The 22,949-nt window shown below is 48.3% G+C and overlaps 1 protein-coding gene across 4 annotated transcripts in view; it reads left to right on the forward strand.

Annotated features, from left to right (window-relative positions):
- The first annotated feature begins 1,627 nt into the window (after positions 1–1,627).
- nlgn4xa (neuroligin 4 X-linked a) overlaps positions 1,628–22,949 on the forward strand; it is a 61,172-nt gene continuing 39,850 nt past the window's right edge. The window contains exons 1-3 of one of the 4 annotated variants that reach the window (XM_055503531.1): positions 1,628–1,993; positions 2,091–2,333; positions 10,272–10,971. In XM_055503531.1, the coding sequence (XP_055359506.1) occupies positions 10,521–10,971 (451 nt within the window). In that variant the 5' untranslated portion in view covers positions 1,628–1,993; positions 2,091–2,333; positions 10,272–10,520. Of the gene's footprint in view, positions 1,994–2,090; positions 2,334–10,271; positions 10,972–19,188; positions 19,486–22,949 lie in introns of those variants that run through there. The other 3 variants (XM_029175587.3, XM_029175598.3, XM_029175578.3) reach the window with 3 other exon arrangements.

Here is a 22,949-nt window from a genome sequence, read left to right on the forward strand (position 1 = left end):
GGGTGCAGGTGCTTCGTGTAATCCCACTCAGGGTGGGATTCGCCTCACCCAGGCGGCTGTGACGTCCCCCCATCAGTCTCGCGACGGTCACAGAGTCGATCTGGGCCGAGCCACTGGATGAGGCTGATATATACTTCAGAGGCGTGGAGGATCCCCCCCGACCGCCGTGGGTTCTGATGTGGAGAGAGGGAATAAATGATGATGATATCAAAGAAAGTCCTGGCTTGTGTGCAGCTCTCCACCCGCCTCGTCCTCAGGCTCTGCCTGCACTGTAAGCCTGCCTTCACTGACATGATGATGATGGTGATGAGGAGGAGGAGGAAAAACACTGGCTTTATTCCTGATGAATCTTTAAAAAGCTTCTCCATCGTTATCTATATTTAAATGTAGCCCGCTGAAGGGAGCGGAGGTCGCCTGCTCGTCCTTGAGTCCTTCAGACAAAATACCACATGGATCTGAAACGAATGCCGGCTCATAGATGGAGACACGCGCTGAAGAAGACGAACGGGGTTACGCGCGATGCAGGCGAGTAAAACACATTATGTAATAATATTCAAAGGTTAGAAAAATGAAACGTTCACGTGCAAGTTCACCTTGGAGAGTCTGAATGACCAGCGTTTCATCTATAGGCGTCTTCCAGCGTCCTGCGCCTAAAGGACCGGCTCGGGTTTGAGCAGAAATTTAGAAGAAAGGCCACTGATCTCCTTCACAGTAGAAAGTGACTTACATGTAACGTTCTGACTTGTGTCATAACTACAGTAAGTTGTTGTTATACTTCATGAAAAAACAAACCTGGCTTTTAGCTGCTCTCCCAAAAACAATGGAACTTTTATTGTGTTGCCCAAAAAACCACCCTCGCTTTATTTAATCATCCTGTGTCTTTTATGAAAATTGCTCATTAACCTGACTTTGAACTGATGCTGTGTCTTCCACTAAATCCCTGCAGTGTCCCCAAGTCCTAGATCTGCCACTCGGGCTTTTTTATTCTCTCATACACAAACACTTCCTCATGCATATGTATGTGTGAGTCAGGTGCGACAGAATCAACAGTAAAGCACGCGCGTCTTTGTTTACTGTAATCATTTCTCTTTGGGACGTAGCTTTGAAAGTGACTACACAAACAGGCTCTGTGTTCTGCGAAGCACGCTAACTTTCAGCGGCTCCTCAGCATTTCACCTCCTTCATCGAGAGCTCCGTGAATAATCAAGTAGATGCTCGCCACATCGCTCCCCGGGGCCGCGTATGAGCCGCGGCTCCACATGTCGTGACACCTGTCGACGGTACCTCTGGTCTTAACGTCGAGGCCGCTCAGTTATCGAACACCTATCGAGACCTGGAAAACCGCCATCGCCAAAGGGAACCACTGCCGGTGCTGCGGTTTTGCTCCGTGGGGCCCCTTGGAGCCTCGGGAGGCCAGTTAGAAGGAGCAGCCGGTGTTTGCGTGTTCCATCGCAGCTCTGCCACAACACAGCGGCTGGTTAAGGGTGATGGAGAGAATGCGGCAATCCATTGGCTGCAGGCTTAGTAAATTTCGGTCGGTGTAGTCCAATGGCGAGAGAGAGAGCGAGGGTGGGAGAGAGAGAGAGAGAGAGAGAGCGAGAGAGCGAGGGCTGGTTCCTCCATCACTAACTTGTCCTAGCTGTTCACTCGCTCTGTGAGAGCAATTAGATTCAGCGTCGCTCCCAGTGCCTCTGCAATGACTCATTGAAACATCTTCTGTGCTGATAAATCCGCATCTCTGCCCCCACCCCCACCATCACCTCACACATACACACTCGCCCCTCACGCGCACCCTCGCACGCGCGCGCGCACGCACGCACGGAGAGGACGCACAGTTGGGTCTGCCGTCGGTCGGACTGCGCTTCTTACTTTGGATTTGCAGAGCGGCGGTGTGGACCTAGACTTTATTGTGTTTTTTTTCCCTACGTGGGGAGGATTTCGCCTGAAGTCGGGACTTACATAAAAGACTCAGACGGCGGAGAAACGGGCTGAGGTAAGTGCGCTGCCGGATGGATTCGCTGCTTTTCCCCCAGCGGGGGAAAAACAGGGTGAATTTACTGACAACAGGCAGAATTTCTGTGCGTTTTCAGACGCGGACCCGCTCCTTCTCCTCCTCATCCACCGACCGCTTGTCCGGACGCGCAGAGGAGCACAATCCACGGGGAAATCATCCACGGACATTTTCTGCTCGCCATAACTGGACCGTAGTCGTTTCACAGCCCAAACTTAGCGCACATATTAGGATTCGGGCGTAATGTGGACGGTGGATTTGATGGAAGTCCCCGCAGCGGCTGAGGCTCATTCCTGCGCATTTTGATCCTCCGCGGGATGAGGTTTGTTCATTTGCGCACGCTGATGAAGGAGGCATTGATTAAAACGACTGCAGCAAGTGGAGGCAGCGGTGAAAATGTCGGTGACAGGCGGCCCAGGCACCCATCACACATCACGTTATTCCCCGGCGCGCACGCGCGCACGCGGATGCACACGCGTGCCTTAACCAAACTCGGTGCCAAAGCAACAGCTCGGTTAACTTTAATGCGCCAGGACCGCGGGAGAGGCGGCTGTGACGCAACAGCACAAAGCGCTTTCCCTTCAAAACTTGGCAAAGCGTTTAAACCCATTTCACACCTGCGCTTTGCTTCTCTCACCCCCCCCCCCCCCCCCCCCCCACACACACACACACACACACACACACAACTCTTCTGCGTCTGTCTGAGCACGGTGCAGCACAGACGGGCAGCATCCTGCGTCTCTATCCGAGCAGCCACAAGATGGTGGTGTGGATATCTGGATGTGCGTTTTGAGGGAAAAGTCAAATAAACGGGGGTGGAGGTGGAGGTGTGTGTAGGGATGAGGGGGTGGGGGTGGGGGGTGTTGAAGGGGGTGCAGGGCTTTGCTGCGAACACGGCGATTTCAGCCTGTTTTTATTTGGGAAGACACTGCAACACAGGTGGCTGCTGGTGTTAACAGGGCATGACCTTGTGTGTGTGTGTGTGTGTGTGTGTGTGTGTGTGTGTGTGTTGCCATGGACATGCAGAGTCTTGAACTTAATGCAAAGGGGCCCCAGAGGCTGGTCATCACAGACACGTAGACATGAATGCAGGTGTGAGTGGGAGGCTCTACCTGCTCCCGATGTGCAGCATGGATGTAAGATGCATTCCCACAGTAGCGTCAGGTCTCCATCCAGACGGAGAGAAATGGCCAATCAGGTTCAATTCCCAAAGCGACTGACAGGCAGCGTTGGAGGATTGTGGTCGTTTTCAGGGAGTTTGTTTCATGTCCCTCCTAGAAGAACATTTGTCCAATCCAACGTCGTCCCCCATGATTGTCCCGCTGAGCTGTGACGAACATGCACGCGCTCGTCCGACATGGAAGTCGTGTCGTTCAAAATGAAAGCCAGGCGCTGCTCCTTAATCCACTCTCCGGCTGCATGTTCTGAATATCACCACGGATTCCTGGAAACCTCACGTCAGGGGACCAGGGCAGGAAATTGCTTTTATTCTTCTGCATGAGAGTAATCTTTGATGGCTGTGGCTGCCTCTTTTTTCTCCGTTGTGATTGTGTAGCTGTTAACCCTGACCCCGGCTGCCTCCGCTGGCTTTTAGAAACACACTAAAGGAAGCTGTTTACTTAACAAATGACAAGCCGTCACTAAATCGAAGTGAGATGAAAAATAGATAGAAAGCGTGCGGCGCGTTAGCTGCCATGATGCTGTCATTACCACTGCAGGCCATCCATCACATGGTGCATGCTGTATGGCTACGTTTTCACTCAGTCAGGTGATGGCGAGCGTGTTGGAAGCATCGGCGTTCATTCCATGTTTGTTTCCAGTGGTGTGCAAAGACTCGCCAGGGGCCGGGGGCCTGAACCAGCAAGAGCCGCCCCCCCCCCCCCCCCGCCCCCCCTTAAAAACTCGACTGGGGCCGTAGAGTTGCTGTCTGGTGTGACTGAGGCTCACAGGTGTGAGTGAGGGTTCTTCATGCAGGTGGTTCCTTCTTCAGGTCACAGCAGTATGTTGAGACTGATTGAGCCAAAGCTGTGGGTTCCTCCAGAGATGGTACGAATCTGCTTTTCGACGTGCATTCCACAGTAACTAGGCCCTGTTGTGTCTCCAGTGTCGGATCCTGGTTAATATCAGTGTTTCCAAAAATAGGTCAGCTCACTACTTTCATTTCATCAGTTATTGGGCTGCTGACATTGAGGCGCGGCTTCACATGCAAACTGTTGGTTCCCCACTTGCGGCTGTTGCAGTCTGACGATGATTAGCGGGAAGAGTGACTCAGCTTGACTCCCCGATAATTGATCTGAGGTCTTCGATGCCCTGAGGTCACGTGGCAGCAGGCTGATGACTGACAGGAGAGTTCACGCCGTGAACCTGGTTTACATGAACACGACAAGTTAACAGGCAGAAAATGAAACGATATCGCGCTCTCATTGCGATGTCAGAAGAGCCTTCAAATGTCTGCGGAAGCTAATTTGCCCTTGCTGGGAACAGGGAGGGATGAAGGCGGCGGCGTGCGGAGGGCGAGACACCGTTCGCATGTTAACGGACGCGCCAGAAACCGCAGCTCCGGCTGCAGAGCGGCTCAACACGCCGGCGTTCTCCCCGTCCGCTCGCCCCCCCCCCGGGTGTTCCATGCACAGAACGGTTGGACGAGGCCGTAAATTGCCTTCGGGGGGGAAAGCGTGAGTGCGCTTCAGCCATTGTGAAGCGGGGACATGCTCCAGCTCCAGGTGCCTCGTAAAGGATGAGCAGATAATGCATAAAGCACGGGAGTTTCTAAAGGCTGAGGTTTGCTTGGAATGAATGCTTCAGAAATGCTGTAAGTGTTATTTGACCATGTCTAAAGGCAAAAAAGTATTCCTGCCTCCGCTGAATAGTCAAAGGGTGACTGAAAGCCGGCCATTGTAAATACAGGCCGCCTTTCATTGTGGCATTCAGAGTGTTACAGGAATTGCACATGCTCCCCAGCTCCCAGTGTCAGAAAAGGTGTGGAGGGAACAAAGCTAAGAGTCAGTCAGTGGGACAGTCCCAGTGGGTCAGCTCCATCAGAACACGCTGGAGCTGCTGAGATGGTTTGAAATCCAGTCAGTGAGTCGGAAGACGAGCGTCCGGCTCACGCTTGTTTTCTAATGGAAGCTCAGTTCCAGATGACTCTCTGTGCTTTTTATGCCGTTGTTGTGCTGTTTAAACAAACAGAGAGTTACTGTACTTAATTAATCCCCGGGGAAAATGCCCGGCGTTGTAGCCATTAAAGTGAGTCCACCCCGGTCTTCGTGAGCCACCGTTGCGTTTGTGGTTCCTGCTTCGCTCACTGCTGCATGCGTACCTGGATCAGGTGTGTTCACTCAGTCAGAAGCTGGGAGTGCAGGGGCGGTTGGAAGAGAACGAGGCCTCTGGAGCCCCGGCTCAGTCACTCTGTCAGACCTGGAGGACTGACTGTCAGTGCCTCACAACATAGATGACCCACACTCCATTTTACAGCCGCTGACGCTAATAATGTGAGAACAACAGTGGACTGCAGTAATAAAACAGGAAGGCGTTGGTCATCTGTGTGGTGAGGCGTTCACAGACGGCGCAGACCGTGGGTCACCTGTGTTTCCAAAGCCCCTGATTTCAAAATAACCAAAACAAGCAAACACAAAACAAGGTCAGATGCAGGTGTTTGTTCTTTTTACTCAGTCTGTATTGTCCCTGAATGCATCACACCACAGCTCTACCACATAAACTACCACAGTACAGCTGTCAGCTGACAGCGTGAGAGCAACAGAGTCGCTCGGGGAGTTCTGGATGTCGTCTGCAGCCTGATGACGTCGTTTTCAGGGCAGTGACACTTTGTATGCTAGGGCAACAGTGCAAAGGTCTGCAGTCACGGCAGCAATGAGCTCATCCCCAAAAATACACGTTTGGCAAATCCAGTGTGTTTGTTGGGTGGCTAATTATCATCCATGCTGATTCAAAGCCTGTGTGATATTTTATATTGAGGAGGAACAAGGTGCCTCCGACAGGATCATTTCACAGTGATTGAAATGCAAATGACAGCGAGCGCCCTCATTGGTATTCATTAGACTTATTTCATATAATCATTAACTGCGGGAACAATGCTCGCAATCTCCCGTGTGCTCCAGCCAAGGAGAGCGGCGCTCTGCCTTCACCCTGAGGCCCACGAAGGACAGTTTATCATAAAACGCCACATTATTACAAATACCGCACACTGTCCATTCATCACACAAACATTTACAAGCATAAAACCTGGGCGAACGAGCGGCGGTGCCACCCGTCGCCGCAGCCGACCCCTTTAATGTTTGATGAGCCGCGTGAGGCAGCCGCGCTCGCCGTTTCGCCGTGGATTTCATTATTATTTAAGCGCATTTATAGGCAAACAGCGAGAGATGAACAGCCGGTGGGTGCAGTCGAGCACCGAGCGGGTGCCCGGTCGAGGCGCCGCGCCTCCTGTTGCTGGGTTATCTTTATGTAGCGATGATGTGGGGAATAATTAGTGGCTTAATTGATTGGCTTGGAGTCAGCGATGATGCAATATGTCTCATCATAATTACCGCGATAATATCAGCACACATAATGAATCTATAGCTTGTGTTATAAATACGAGTGACTTTAGTTTAAATATTCATGTGCAAATGTACGTAACGTGCTCATCACAGAAGGTGTGAAGCTGAGGTAAATATACTGTATCATGTCCTGTTCTATTCTTGGATGAATGGGTTCAATACATTCAGTATTTCTAAAACTTGTCTACTGGCATCAAAGCTGTTCCATATGGCTAGTCTGGACTCGACGATTGACTGTTATTGTGAGACAACCAGAGTTACATATCATAGCACTAGGTTTGGGACAAAGCAGCGGGGGTGGGGTGTGGGATCCAGTCACAGGGACGAGAGCTGAGCTAAAGAAAGTGACTGAAGAGGACAAAGGACTGGAAATGTCAGTTTAATAGGAAGTAACAGAGGCTGTTCTTGTGTTTAGAGCAAAGCATTGTTTCCAAAGTTATGGTAAAGTTATGTACCTGTGTATACGCTTCACTATCACAGTACCTTTACCCAGAATCTACCCTACAGCTGTCACGTCTAGACGTTTGCCCCACACAAGGTAAAATGAGTTAGTCTGAGAAAGTTCATCAATGCGCTTCATCTTTGTTTTTGCGCATTAAACTCTTCCGGACTTTCATAAAAATTAAAAAACGTCTGCAAAGTACATGAAAACTGTGCTAAAAATAAGCTACTGTAGCAGGGAGAGCGACGGGGGTTCATTAACGGTGCTAATTAAGCCAGGATTTTTAAAATTATTTAAATCAGTCTTTGCCAATTAAAAGTCGTCAACGCCTTGGGAAGTTTTTACCTGTTGGTTTTCTACAGCACGGAATCACAGACCTAATGATTTAATTTGGGTTGGACAAAGACTGATCAAAAGCGTAAACCCACTAACTCGGTTACGCCTGGTTCGGCGCTCAGATCAAACTGCACCATGATGACAAGAATAGTTCTGTACATTGCCACAAAAACATCCAATGAATGTGATGATGATGAAATTCACCGTCTTTGTTAAAAACAGGGACACAGACAAAGGTGAAAGACTGTACAGAAACTCACGGAACACATTTCATTTTTATTTCATCCAAAATGCAAGAAGACTTAGCTAGGGAGAAGTCATTGAATGTGTCATCTCTCATTTTCAGAGATTTATAGAGTATTAATTTTTGTGTTAGATGTATAAGAAGTTGCAGAAGGCTTCAACAGGTTTTTTTAATTTAAGGCAGCTGGTACTTTCCAACACTGATCATTGTGTGGGCTCCTGCTCATCTGTCTAAAGTCTCCCTACATGGTCTCTGATGAATAATTATAACAGGAATACTTAGAATCACCTTTGTATTAAAGTTCTTTTCAACTGGCAGAATTAACCATCCAGTTAAAAATCCCCAAATCCCCTCTGAAATGTCACCAGCGCCTGTATCTGTAGATAATATCAGCAGTGTGAAGTAGCTTCACAGCCACTTTAATCGATACATGAACAACTCCGTCCCAGAGCTGGTGACACTTTGTGGAGACGCTCCATTAACAGCATATCAGAGCGTGACTTCGTGGACTTGCACCACGTTTGCCGGAGTCTCTGCAGCCCCGTAGCCTTTAGTCTCAATAACGCTGGACATGTACGAGCTGTTTCATCTGTGAAACGTCCTGCGGGCTCGGGCCACAGAGGAAATCTCACTGCCAACGCTGCACATTAGGGAGGAGATGATAAAGACGTATTGTTTGGCATTACTTTTCAATGCGCAACAGAAACAGCGTCGCGGTGGTTTCTGCTCAGTCAGCAGGTAATCTGTTAATACGGACCTTAAACTTGTTTATTGAGTCTGCGGCTGCGGAGTAAAGAGCCAGTGAAAGTTTACACTGAACTCAGCTGAAGTGTAAAGTTTATTATGATGAGCTGCTCTACTGGAGACCCGCAGTATCACAGTGAAAGCATCTGTAGCCAACCACAGGTGATACTGTAGTAGTCAAACAACCAAAATCAGCTTTTATGTAAGTCCGACTCTGTCCATGTCTAGTTTCTGCACTTACTGTAGTTGGGTGAAACATAAATTATGTATTATCTTATGTATTGTCTTACTGTAGGTATTAATCCTCCATCCTTGAGTCAGATCAGCTGATTAAATGCGTATGAAGAAAATCCATTATCATCAGTGGAGCTTTAACATGACAGCTCAGCAGGTCAATAATAAAGAAGGAGCAGACCCTACAGGAGGGAATATCGATTTGGTTCCAGACATTTAACCCACGTGGAGATACAGACTCTAGACAAAGCTCATGTTGTTTGCTGATGATAGTCTCCTGTTCGTCCGCGTAACAACCCCCCACCAGATGTGGTAATCATTTACAGTTCTGAAATAAAGTTCTCTATTATGAGCACACCTGTGGGTCCTGAAGGGTTTTTGAGGACCAAAGTAGGGATCCCTGGAATAGAACAGCACCGTACGAGTACACGGCAACCTGTCAGCTGTTATAAGCTCCACCCTTGATAGGATGCGGCGCATTTCCAGCTACATCTGTGCAGCCATCGCCTTGTCTCTAAGCTGGTGCGGCTCCAGGCAAACAGACCATGAGCCTTGCAGCTGCAGTCACAAACAGCTTGAATCCTCTCTGTTCTGTTTCACTAATCCTTGTTGGAAAAGTGTTTAGTATATCTCGCTTGCAGAGACTGACACGTTCTGGGGCTCTATTAGCAGAACTGAACTAATTTATTCATGCAGCCTTTTCATTTATATTTGACATCAGAAAGGAGTCAGTGCTGGCCAGCGTGAGATTTAATAATTGATTTGGTCTGACTCTGAGTGGCATGCAGTGGTATGTGAGTGAGGGGGCAATTAATCAACGTTTTTAGATTGGAGCAATCAGGCTTACCATTTTCCCACCAAACCACTTAAAAATATATATATTAAAAAATCCAGAAGACCTGGGGAAAGCGGAATAAGGCGGCAGCTCAAACTGGAAATTGAATTAAGGGCTTGCATGTCATTTGGCTTGACATAAAAAGTCCATGAGATGCCTTCAAGCCCAATGAGCAGATTTATATTTCAGAGGAATTTCTAAACCTCCCTCACAGAGAAGCTTGAAAATGAACCGACTAATAACGATTCAACCAGCAGATCCCCACTACGGCACCAACTATGTTTTACAACCATCCCACAAATGGCGTGTAGAAAAGTATCTGAGCACCACATGGTGATAGCTTGTTCAGAACATCTCCAAAACACCAGGTGTTGTGGGGCAGGCTGGTCCAGGAAGAGGGTCAGCAGAGCTCACTGACTCACATGAGGAATGAAGAGTAGTTGATGTGGTCTGATTCCAGAACTGATTCCTTTTGCGTGGTGTGGATATACAGGTCCTAGAGTGTCATTCACCAGTGATGATCTGCTGGAGTCCTGGCCTTTATGGAGAAGCTACTGTTCCCTTAATACAGACCAGCTAAACAAAGCTCTGCTGAGGTGTCTCAGCAGAATACTACTGTACTGTAGTACAAGCCGCAGTAGTAGACACGACCTTTGAACAGTTGCATAGATTGATTTCACACAGAACAAAACAAGTCAAGCTCAGAATAGCACAAAATGAAAGTTCAGGTACCGTAACAACCAGGTTTCCAACAATTGTACTGATTGCAACTCTGGTGTTGAACTACCTTGTAGCATTACCAATGCACATAAATGGATAAATATAAAGCTTAAGTTGGTCAACAGTTTCCTTTTTATGTCTTTTAGGATTTCCTTTCAAACTGGACCGAAGGTAGCCAGAGATCATCCCAGGAAACACATACAGCGGCAGACGGTCTTCATGCAGGCTCTCAGGATGGGGAGCTCTGAGGAAGCGACTTTTCTTGACTGGGGATCCGTCTCTCAGCTCCTGGCCTGAGAAGTGGGATACAGCTCAGTGGAGTTTTGGAGGAGTCTGAAACCCCGAGGCGGGTCACAACCACGACCTCCCAGGCTCAGGCTCACCTCAACAGGATCATGTCTGCGCCCAAAAGCTCTTTGTGGATGTGTCGCTGTTCAGCGAAGGTCAACCTTCTGCTGTGGATGGGACTGACGTCACTGTGTGCGGCCGCCATTCAGGCCCAGCAGCACCCTGTTGTCACTACCAATTATGGGAAATTGCGTGGAGTCAAGGTTACATTACCCAATGAGATCCTAGGACCAGTGGAGCAGTATTTGGGGATCCCATACGCGCTGGCCCCAACAGGGGAGCGCAGGTTCCAGCCGCCGGAGCCGCCCATGTCCTGGCCGGGAATCAGGAATGCTACTCAGTTTGCACCGGTTTGTCCTCAGTTCTTAGAGGACCGCTTTTTACTCAATGATATGCTCCCTGTGTGGTTCACCGCCAACTTGGATACGTTGGTGACGTACGTGCAGGAGCAGAGCGAGGACTGCCTTTACCTGAACATCTACGTCCCCACGGAGGACGGTGAGTAACCCCCCGGTGTTTGTCTTGTCCGTATGGAAATACAATACAAACATGCCACTATTTGCAGACGATGTTCAGTGATCTAATCTATGTATCGAATGTACAACAGACCATGCAGTTTTCTTCCTCCATCTTCATTTTCTCCAGTCTTCTTTTAGCCTAAACAAACCCACATACTAGACATTGAGAAGCCAAGCGGGGGCATCATTTACCAACCAACCACATTCATTGACTTACTTTGTTTGGAATCGTTAAAAGTATATAGCTTCAGTTACAGAGTCATATATTTGCATTTCCCACGTAAACATGATCAGCGTTGCACTGCAGTTGCACAGGAACGTCATTTTTAGCAGGCGGGCTTCAATAAACTCGTCATATTCACCCATTGTGCATGACTGCTGTCACTGTGGGGTAGTTACTGTTAATTTACATCATCGTTAGTGCTTGTTTGGTGTTTTATCCAACACTAAAGTTTAGTGCGGCTGCTATAAAACAGTAATTATATGGTAGATCAGCCACCAGGATGCCCAAGCTGTGGCATTTTATCAAATGTGGAGGAATTGCTCTGCAGGGTTGCATCATGTGAAAATACAGTTTAACTGCTCCATCAGTTTATGAAGATTCAGTAAATGTGGCGACTGGATCCGCCGTGTGTAAAGCTCTCGCGCCGTAGGAACGCGCCGGCTGATTTTCCTCCAAACACACGTTAGGCTAATAACCAATTAAAACGGCTGCAGCAGACAGTGATATCAGTGACACAGTGTTTCTGCGTTTGCTTGTGTGTGTCGAGAGAGATGCTCCGAACCAACAATGGGACTGTTGTGACAGGGAACTGTGCTCGCTGCCTTTTTTCTGTGGAGCCTCACTCAAACACTCTGCTGCTGCTGAAGACAGAGCATCAGAAGAGGAGTGGACAGATTTTAGCCCAAAAGCTTCTATGAAGCCAGTGAATTTAATGGTTAATCTATCCGCCACTTGTCTGCCACTTATCTGGGCCTAAACTGAATTCATATAATCTGTTACATGAATAGGAGTTATTAAGAATTATTGTATATAGATGATTATATCTGCATCTGTGTCTCTTGGTGAAGCTTAATAACGCAGTTCTACACCTAAAGGCGATGTCATACATACAGTTTTGCCTTTCAAAACGCACTAATACTGTTTAGAAGCTCTTGTGGACGCAGGGGTGAAATTCAATCGGTTTCCTTGTGCAGTAATTAGCCCGAAGCTCTTCAAACACCCCTTGATCAGTGAACAAAGACGCGTCCAGAAAGGGAGGAAATGCAGGAGCTTTCGCCGCCGACTGATAAGACGTCGTTAGCCAACGCGGATGCGCGGGTTCTAACAGGGCGCACGCGCGTCCGCAGTGCTCTCTGGCTGAAAGCTGATCCATAATCATGTTTTTCACACTCTGTATGCGATTGAGCACTTGCGAGTTGGAGTGGATGTTTCACCAGTGGAGCACTTAACCCGCCCCCGGCCCCCCCCCCCACCCCCCGGGTCCCGCAGCAGCCACGTGCTCTCACAGAACATACTGTAATGCGCGTCGTGCAAAGAGCCCGGCGCGTGGAGTGGTTGCGGGTCGGGGGGGTTCAAGCAGGACGGTGTCGTCGGGGCCTCGGCGAGGACAGCGCAGCGCATTACCGCGTGTGTCTGCCTGAGATCTTTGACAGCGCCGCGCTAAATTTAGCCTGAGCTCTTGAGTATATGGTAGATTAAAAAGTGCAGGAGAGGGATAATCTCTCAATCCTATGTCGGGGCACACACAGCAACATCTCTCCGATGATTCTGTCTCTCTGCAAATAAAGTGATTGTACTCGATAAATCGGCGGACAGGAGTCCTCTATGTGCGCTACAGTAGAATTCAATTTGCAGCGGCGCTTGTCGTCTCCCTGTTTTGCTCGAACGGCACAGTTTTAGACGATAATACTGCTTTACCGCGGGTTGCCTGGGTTGCACGGCTTTAACACGCACTTCCAGCAGCGGCCTCACAGCGGAGGGGCAGCCGGGCTGGAGTGTGTTGCTGGGGTGCTGTTGGCTGAAAGGGCTGCTAAAAACACAACTTTGCCACTAAAAGGTGCTCTTTAGTGCTTTCTAGCTGGAATTTAGCTTCAGTGAGGTGGATCTGCCTCACGAGCTGCTTGATCAATAGATGCGAGGCTGGCAGACGTCTTTTGACCCAACAGAGGCTGAAGGCCTACAGTGCAATCAGCAAAAACTGGTTGAATAATCACAGGGGAGGCAAGCTGCGTTGTGCAATAGAATGTTAGTGGGTTCATGGAGGAGAAGAGCAAGTTCATGTCAGTTGATGAAATGCCCTTCAAGGGTCTTGTTTAGAGTGTAAAATGAGGTCACAGTGATCTTCACATTTCTGGCTTTTGATCACCAAACTCAAATGCATTCACTCTCAGTCCAGATGGACGCTTACACCACATTTGAAGAAATTCTCTCGGGCATTCTGGCAATATTATATTTAAAAGAATGACTCTAAGCTTTGACCTCCGACCGCTGAAATTGAATGAGTTCATCTTTGAGCGTGTGGGCCAAATTTAAAAGTCTGTACAGTACCTCTGGGCATTTTCTATTTATTCCTAACTCAAACAGAAAGGGTGAATCTGTAGCTGGTGTGGATGTGATAATAAGGATGTTTTCTCAAATACGGACATGATGACTTAGAGCTTTAAACCTGGTCCTCCAGCCTTAGTGCCCCACTCTCTTTGCAGCTATCCCTGCCCGACCCTCTGCAGATACCTGCAGGAGGCACCTGATCCAGGTGATCAGTCCACCCACTCTGTTCCCATCGGATCACTGTAATAGCCACTGACATTTGTGCATTGACATAACGTCTTGCTGTAGTCACTTAAACACATCGCAGCCTGCCCCAGCACTGTTCGCCACCTCCACGACTTTATCCATTTACCGGGACTTGAAAAGTTTTCCATCAGCCCAGGCATTGTAAAACATCACATTAATCCAGGCACCACCATGTCTCAAAGCTATTTTTAATGGATTTTTTGAAAGCAATAGGAGCCTGAGTGTGTCTGGAGGTTAAGGCGAACGTGTAGAAAAACACATAGCGGTGGCTTCAGACTGTACGTTAAAACCACTCAGGGCGCTGCTACAGGGTTTCTGCGCAACACTAATCGAAAAGTGAGGCTTGCTCAACGTCCTCTGGGCTGGTAAATGGACCAAACAGTGTTTCAGAGATGTAGATAATGCAGCGCGCTCCATTTTTCTCGCACACTGTTCCCTATTATTGCAAAGCGAAAAACAAAAGTGCGAGGATAAGAGAGTCATAATAAAGTGTCTGTGCAGTCTGGGCTCAGCGGGGAGTGACATATCTATCCCAGTTAGAGCTCCCCGCGCTGCCCATCATCTTTATATCCCCCGAGTTGGCCTTTTCAGAAATCCGGTGTAATGTCAAAATATCCTGCCAGCCAAGGATCAGGGAGGGATTTATAGTTTTACTGCACTTCAAGTGGGTTGACAGATTAAGCGATGCCCGTTCTTTGTCATCTGATTTGAAGTCGAAAGCGGAAATCCACCACGGCCTGCGCGGAGCACGCGCACCCGGCTGCATCGTCAAAGCCGCCCAGATGATCCGCTCGGCCCGTTGGCCGAGGAGACAAGGTGCCGTCCGCAGCTCAGGTGCCCCGGAGCTCTCTTCATTGGTGCGCATAAGAAGTACAGGATGGAGGAAGAGAGGCGGCGCGTGGCGTTACGGCTTCATCAGCCCGCGCAGAAGCAGCTCGCTGACCGGGGAGGCGGCGCGCAGCTGTACGGTGCATTAATCAGACCGGAGACGTTTCCTCGAGGGGCTCCCTCGGAGCGGGAGACAGTGCCGAAGCCGCCTTGTCTCCATCCTTTTATTTGTCGACGTCTCCCGCATTAGCTCTGTTTTACTGCCCAACGCTCGGCTTGAACGGACGAGCCGACACGGCGTTAGAGCCACAAAGGCCCCACCGGCGGCTTAACGTCTCAGCTGCAGCCGTGATTTATGCCCAGCTCCCGAACCAAACGGCATTCCTCAGCTTTGTGTGCAGCGTCGGGGCAAAAGCTGTTCCTTAAATTAAAATACTCTTTGCAGCACTTTGCAGGGTGGAGATAAGATGAGGTAGACCCGGGTAAACAGGGAGAGAAAATGGCTCCGAGTCTGTATTTTCCGGGCCACTGCAGCTCACTTTTTATTTACTTGCGTCCTGATGCCAAACACATCGGTTTATTATGTAATTTGCAAGGTGTTAAGTCAGCACTTCCGCTGTGTTTGGTGTAGCCTACAGTCCAAATCTGTTCTGCACTCTGCTCCAGCTCCGGCACAGGAAGGAGAAAGTTAACTTTGTTTAACTAAGTAACTACTTTGGACAAAAAAACCAAAAAATCACAGTTGGTTTGGTCAACATTTAGCTTTAAGCTTTTAATAGCTATGCTCGTAGCAGTAGGTGTAGTACAGTAGCATGTGGAAACAGAATAGGTAATAGAAGTAGAGAAAAGCTTTTTAACACATAAACAAGTTAGAGAAAGAGAGAGAGAATGACCAGGCTGAGAATCCTGTGGCCGCAGACCCTGATCAGGATGACGTCAGGCAGACGCTGATGGCCAAGAGGTGAAGAGAAAGAGAGAGATGGAGGTAGAGAGGTCCCAGGATGGCAGATGGTCCAGCACAATGAGTCTGGCTCCAAAAAGAGACCAGGGAGGAGAAGGGAGAGCAATCGATCACGTGCTTGAAGTCAAAACGAAAGATGCTGGAATTTTCTGGAAGTTTACAGTTATGCCGTCGGCAGGACAGCACAGAGCACTGGGCTCCACGTACTGGGTTTACAGAATTTATTACTGGGACCACGCCATTGTAGAGTTGTAAAGCAGATAAAACCTATTCATTCATATTTAGACTATGGCACTAATTAAGATGTAAATAATAAGATATGGATGTGGCTTCAGCAGGAGGGGTGTTGATAGAAGGAGACCCCGCAGCTACAGGTCGAATGTGAGGTTTAGAAACATCATACACATACAGTGTTGTTTGAAGAAACATGTCAATTAATAAGCCTGAGCAAGAGAAATGGTCTTGTCTTTGTGGCTTCCTGATGCACAACATGTGGCTGAAGGCTTGGATTTTCTTCAAGCTCGACTCAAGTGTTTGCTGCGACTCCAAAAATAAAATTCTACCGTGGCCAAAGCCCAAAGGCCGTCAGAGAAGAGAAGAGAAGCTGCTGCCATCCATCCTTCGTATTTAACACTGAGGCGGTGGTGTTCTGGCAACCTTCTCAGCACCAAATGGCCGTGATCTGAACCGAGCCGCCGTCCTCTGGTCGTCGCGCAGGCGCAGGCGCATGCGCGTGCGCGTGCGCGTGCGCGTGCGCGACTGCGACTCGTATTCAAGGAAATGACTGGAGGCTGACTTATGACACGGCAGGAGGACAGGGAAGTGAAGCTCAGGGCTGCATCACAGGTGAGCGACTAACAGGCACTGGGGAAGTAACACCTGACGCTGTGCTGTGGTGATGCAGGAGCTTCGATGTAGCGCTGGTAAGAGAGACGAGAGACCAACGTGGAGCGTGAACCAATAGTATTCAACTTAGTTGTTTCCTGTAATATTTGCACCACACTTTAGTCCATCAGCCTGTTTAAACAGAGACAAGTCATTTGGCACCAGGCTGAACACGGGCCAGAGGAAGCAAAGGCATGAGCAAATGAGCGAATGTTAAAGCATGTTAAGGCTTGAAGAGCCTCTCCAGGCGGCTTGATGTCCCTGTGAACACACTTGAAGGTCCATGGGACTGTTGCCAACCTCCCTGGAACATCAACCCCACGGAACAGAAGGACGCTGTGAAGTCCAAAGTAAAGCTCCACCTGTGTCTGATCAGGCCATCAGTCGGCGGGCTTAAAAAGACCCGGTGGAATTTGATGGAATGTAGCTCGACAAGCCCTGATGTTAATGTAGCTTTGGCCAGTCCACATGAAACCCGAGCTTTCTGGCAGGTGACGGGCGCCTCTGTGAAGCGCGGAGGTGGCTCCGTTTTGATGCTGATCCGCTCGAATCTGTGCAAGGCCCTGTGAAGTCTCAAGACGGTGGAGCTGCAACCAAAAGTCCGCGCTGCCAAGTGTCAGACAGGTCGCGGGCCGCGGCGCTCCGCCGTGCTAATCAGCTGCGAGCGCCAAATATGGTCGAGAACCCGAGTGGAAGTGGCCGAACATCTATGCTGAGAGCTGAACCATGCGGCGTGGAGAAGTCCCCCCTCAAACGGCAGACAGCCGGAGCGGCGCGCTCATCAGGAGTGGGCCGAACCAGACGCCTCATCACCCCGAGTGATTGCCTCTTAAAGCCGCACGTCAAAATAGGCGGTTACGGCGCCATCATTTCCGTCTGGGCAGCTTTCGTGTGTCATTTTGTGCTGAATGCTTCCAAACCTGGCCTGGGAGCTTCTGGCTTTATGATCTCAGTCTAATCACAGATCAGGACTGTACTCCCACATGCGCACGTCTGCGTTAGCGCTAGCGTTAGCGTGTAACCAGCCCGAGCAGATGTGGCCGTTCACGCTCGGCCGCGCTGCACTGACACGGCACCGGCCCGTGTTTGTGCAGCTTGCTCGCTCCCTGAGCGGCGTCCCGGCCACGCTGCCGCATTATGAGCTTGTTGAGACCTATCCTCCGTTGTTTGCTGATCACCCAACGCCAGCGTGCACATCGCAGAGGCCAGAGCACGGCGCCGACGAGCCGACGATACGTTCGGAGCCGACTAAAAGCTCAAGGTCTGTTGGGCATCTGGGATAATGGGCCCCATTTTTCAGCAGAAAGTCTCATTTGTATCATGTCTGCTTGATTTTATTACACTGAAGCAGCTCTCGCTGTAATAAGTCCATATTATTTCTCCCATTTCAAAGATAGGCTCTGTGCCTTTGTAAAAAAAATGCAATAGTGTTATTACAATCATTCAATTTACCCTACGCTCACTGTTGATATCTCAATACATACGGGCAGATTTTAGTATTAGGATCAACAGTGATCTGCCTGCGAGGACACATTTGGATTCGTGCCTGAGGAAAAATACCCTGAAAAGAGTCTTTCTGAAGTGAAGATGTCGGAATTGAAAACATTAATGGTTCAAAATTTGCTTGTTTGTTGAAATGATCAGCACGTCATTGAAAAACTGAATGTTTTGTGGGTGAAACGACAGCCATGTGTTTACTACTGTATTTTTAACTTAGTTTAAGAATACGTGCCGTTTTTAAACAGGGGTTTAGCATTTGGCACCTTCACCTCCAAGCTACATGATCCAAGCTCCTGTACGCTGTTAGGAACCGACTTACTTCTGTCGCTCCACTGAATAGAGCGCATTAGCGAATATATTCATGTTTTAGAGCTACTACAGGGGTTGTGGTCACTGGCACTAACGGTGTCAAATGGACCCGACCGGAGCCGACTTGTGTGATTGGGGTTTCCCCACCGGCTGCAGTGGACATTAGCATTAGCATTAGTCGGGTTGACTGAGCTAACAGCCACATTTAGAGCCACAGCCCGACATTTGGAATCATTACACAAAAAGAAACAACAGAACGTTTGTTTGGAGCACTTACAGGAGTCCAGGTCACATGATCCAGGTTGGAAGCCAGGTCCTGGTGTGATCTGTCACAATGAGCGCCGCCCACGCAGGTGCCTCAGTAGCTGGACCTGCATTCACATCCACCCATCGACAACACGGACTGTCAGTCTGACATGAGCCCGGTGCCCAGGAGACGCCAGCGTTTCAAGACTTGTCTAGAGCTCGTTGTGCAGCACTGCACAACAACAAGCAGCATTTACCAGTGCCGGTCACTGGCTCAGCGCTGAAAAGATTCAGGAATCCTGTCAAAATATTAGGACTGTCTTTAAAGGTATTTTTTCAAGTGGCTGTCAGTCCTGTTGACTTGCTTGCAAAGACTGAGCCTTTGATGGACGCCCCATTTTTAGCCAAACACAGTTCCGCCACTTGTTCCTCGTACGCATACGTTCAACTTACAAAACAGATTTGTCACTTTTATATGTTTCCTCCACCGTTTGACGCGTCCAGCGCGCGAACCTGTCGCCTCCACTCTTCATTCGTGGAGCTGGTGGGTGAACGGGCATAAAGTCGTTCAAAGCAGCGCGCCGGCGTTGGAACGGAGCGCGGTTCCGCGCGTGTGCGCTTCAACGGAACGGGACGCGGCGCCTGCTGTGCTGCCGCGAGCCCACCGTACACAGCTAATGAGAGTGTGGATGGCACCAGCGCGGCAGATTTGTTTCAGTCGACGGAGCCGCCCCAAATTGCCGTTTTGGCCGCGCCAGCCTCCGCGTTAGTTAGAGACGCGCGCGTTCGGCCCGCTGTTCGGCTGTTGCCACCTGCTCCTCTCACCCTTTAATGGTCTTTCACAAACTAAAGGTTTATTTTTTCCTTTTTTTAATCTGTCCCCCTTATCCTGCTTTTCTCCTCAACACTAGGGGCCAACTCAAACAGACAAGACGCAGATATCAACAGTAATGGTGGCCATAATAAAGGTATTTTGTCTATCTATTCCCCCCCCACCCCTTTTTTTGACCGACAAAATAAAAGCCTGACGCTCGTGCATGACAGCAAACCCACAGACCTCTTTTTTAATCAATCCCATTGACTTCTCTTCCTCCCCCTCCTCTATTTTTACTCCCGCTGAAGTGCATCTGAGTGCACTCCTCTCAGCTCGTCCTTTTTTTGTGTCAACCTTTTTCCTCTTTGGAGTAAATCAGAGGATTTTCCATGAGGTGGCAGATCCTCTAAACAGGAAGTAGGTCCCACCTGCACACTCGAGTGTCGTCTGACTCCAGCCTGCATGTAGATCCTCTGATGAATTCAATTTATAAAACAATCATCTCCCTCTCCTCCCTTTCTACATTTCCTTTTTCTTCCTCCATTGCTCGGTGAAGCATGAGCACTAACCCATGATGTTTTGACACAGGAAATTTGTTCATCAGTGGCTCAGAGAAACTCTCTGCCACGTTTAAAAAAAAAATCTCTGTTCTATTAACATGTGGCTACTCTGCATGATAATAGGCGAGTCGTGCAGTCGTTTGTCTTCACTGTAGAAAAATCTGCGGGGACTGGCAGATGACTGGAGGTGAGAAAGCTATAGGAGGCGTTTGCGTTAAAGGGCACCGCTCGTCCTCGAGGGGGAGCGACACACGAGTGCCAGAAAAAGCAGTGACATTTCTGAGTCACATTATAACGGGCAGTTGTTCAGTTTTTTACGGCGGATGCTTAAGAGAGTGATATTTGACATAATCCTCGGTCTGCGTCCTCGCGCATGAGTTAGCATTAGCCACGCAGCTCTGTGCCGAGAGGAGGCGAGGAGCCAGAGGAGGCTGTGCGTGCAGGGATGTAATGTGGTCAGATCGACAGAGACTCCTGAAGCGGACTGCGCTTCGAGCGGCTGCTGAGTTCGCTTCAGCTTGGACCCGAGCAGAAGAATACTGCGCTGTACTGTACGCTCTGCTGTGTGTTCTGACAGTCCATGTGATGTATTTGAGGCATTCAGGGACCATTTGAAGTGTAGGTCAGCTGTGCTCCAGAACTGAATGGTTTATATTAAATCACCAAAGCTGCTCCTCCTGCCAACAAAACAAGTGTCTCAGAGAAAACTAAAACGAAACTTGAACCAACTAATCAAAATGCTGTTTCTTTTCACAGTAGTGTTTATTGCAGAACAAACTGACTGGGACAGTGACAAAGCTGGGACACAAGAGCATCTCGACTCAACAGTGCTCTTTGTTCACACTTGAGCTGTGCATAGTTCACTCACGGTGAAGAGTCTCCAGTTGTCGAGTGGTTTTCTAGCAATGCTCCTAACCCCGGATCAACAGCGAACGCACCACAGCTGGAAACGGTGAAAATCTGGGATAAGGATGCGTGCCACCCACAGTGAGCTCTGCTGCTCACCGTCGCAAACGGTGCAGAGTTTAGGTCAACTGTGTAGTGAGACGTTACAGGACAGTAATTAAAAAGTCTAGATCATTGGTCTTTGGAAACAAGTGGTCTATACATCCGCAATTATTACAGGTGCTGCCAAAAAAACTTCACATTAGACATAATAAACCACTGTTTTAGCCCTTGATGAGTCATGATTAAGGGACTACAACAACTATCTAATAGTAGAATAGAAGCTTAACAAATTCACAGCTGCACTGATTGAAAAGAAAAATGAACAAAAATTAAGGATGGGAATGTTGGGAAATAAACCTAGTATCACATTTACTGTGAGGCTGGTGGTGGTGATGGTGTGTTCGCTGAATCTAAAGATGACATTTAAGGCTGATAGAGCCAGTCGCTAACTGGTTTCACTTCAGCTACACTGTAAAATGATTTAAGGACTAAAAACTTTATTCCCACGGTGAAGTTGAAAAAGTGTTCCGCTGTTACTTCATTAGTGTGATTTACCGTGCGCCGCGGCATTATCATTTCTGCCGTGAGCTCGGTGATCTCAGATAAATCCTGCGCTGATCTCCAACTGCTTCAGCTGCAGTTGCGCTGCTATAATGAGCCGCTGCTGTCATAGATCAGGAGGCAATTAAATGCAAATTATGAGCACAAGCTGAACGGAGGGTCCTGCGTGCGTTTGCCCTGTTTACCTGTAAATCGCAGCTCTGGTGTTGTGTTGCCATGTTAACACTCGCTGCCACTTCAGGATCTGTTTAGGTTTTAATACATTATGCATGAACAAATGTCTTGAAAACATTTGTCTGCCTACTGTACGTGTGTTTTGTTGAGTTCTATCTATTTGTTGTGCTAAAAATCAAACATTTAACCCAAAACTGTTCTGATTTCCAGTTACCTTTTGCAAGAATTCTGATGTTTTCACGTCCAGTGTAGAATTTCTCCAGATATGATTTAGTCCTGATGATTCATGATCATGATGAATCCTGTCAGGTTAATCTTTGTCAATCACGTACACCTGAGTTCCAATTTTTGTATTTAAGGACTTCTACTACCTTTTTCCGTTCATAGTTTCCCTGTTACCTGGTTAGTTTTTATTCTTTTTGCTGGTTTAAATGTTTTATATTTCTCTGATATCCATGTACAGTAATGTTACCTGTTTAGTTCAGAGTATTTTTTCTGCATAGCAGTGGTTTTAGTTCATATCTTTGTGTTTTGAGCTACTTAGTTATATATATAATATATAATATTATAATAATATATAATATTTGTTTACTTTTCTTTGCTACTAATTCATTGTTTTCATCCTTTTCATTAAATGTTTACTCTAGTGGTGGGTTGTGCATTTGGTTCCCATCGTCATTGTCAATCTGACCTTCTTTTATTAGTGAAGGTGGAGGTAAAGTGCATTCTAGGGGCACTGTACAGTAATCACAACATTGCGAGAAGCTCAATCATTTCTAAAATGAAATGTCAGCGAAGCAGTGTTGCTGTCCACCTTGACTCCACGAGTGCAGTATCCCATAATGGTTGATAACAGTAAATGAATAGGCTCCCATTTAGATTAGTCAGACGGTGGCGTTCGGCCTCAGCCGTCACTGGGTCACAGTAGCGTAGCTGTCGACACCTGCCTCAACGCCATCGCCGCCTGCTGAGTCACGTCTTGTTGTGCAGGTACGGCTTGTGTCCGCGCTGACTCACTCCTCCCTCGCCATTAAAACCAACGGTGTGTAAGCGTTCAGGATCACGACTGGCAACGATAATGACAGAATAGACGAGGTCCCTGTTGATGCAGGACAACGCGCAGACACTCTTATGTGCAGAGGAAAATCGCGTTTGGATCAAATAAATGTAATGAAGCAGTGTTTAATTTTCAGAGCAGAATGGGACCAGATTGATGATATAAAACAATCTCTCATTTTCTTGAGGAAGCTGCAGTTTATTTATTGTTGCTCTGCGGCAGGATCTTCTAAGAGCTTACATTTCCTGTGGGCTTTGGCTACGCTGCTTTGGGAGGCGCCGGCTTGTATTGGATTTGCACCTAACAGATGTAGCATAG

Source organism: Betta splendens, chromosome 2 (genome assembly GCF_900634795.4).
Source record: "Betta splendens chromosome 2, fBetSpl5.4, whole genome shotgun sequence".
Taxonomy (NCBI): domain Eukaryota; kingdom Metazoa; phylum Chordata; class Actinopteri; order Anabantiformes; family Osphronemidae; genus Betta; species Betta splendens.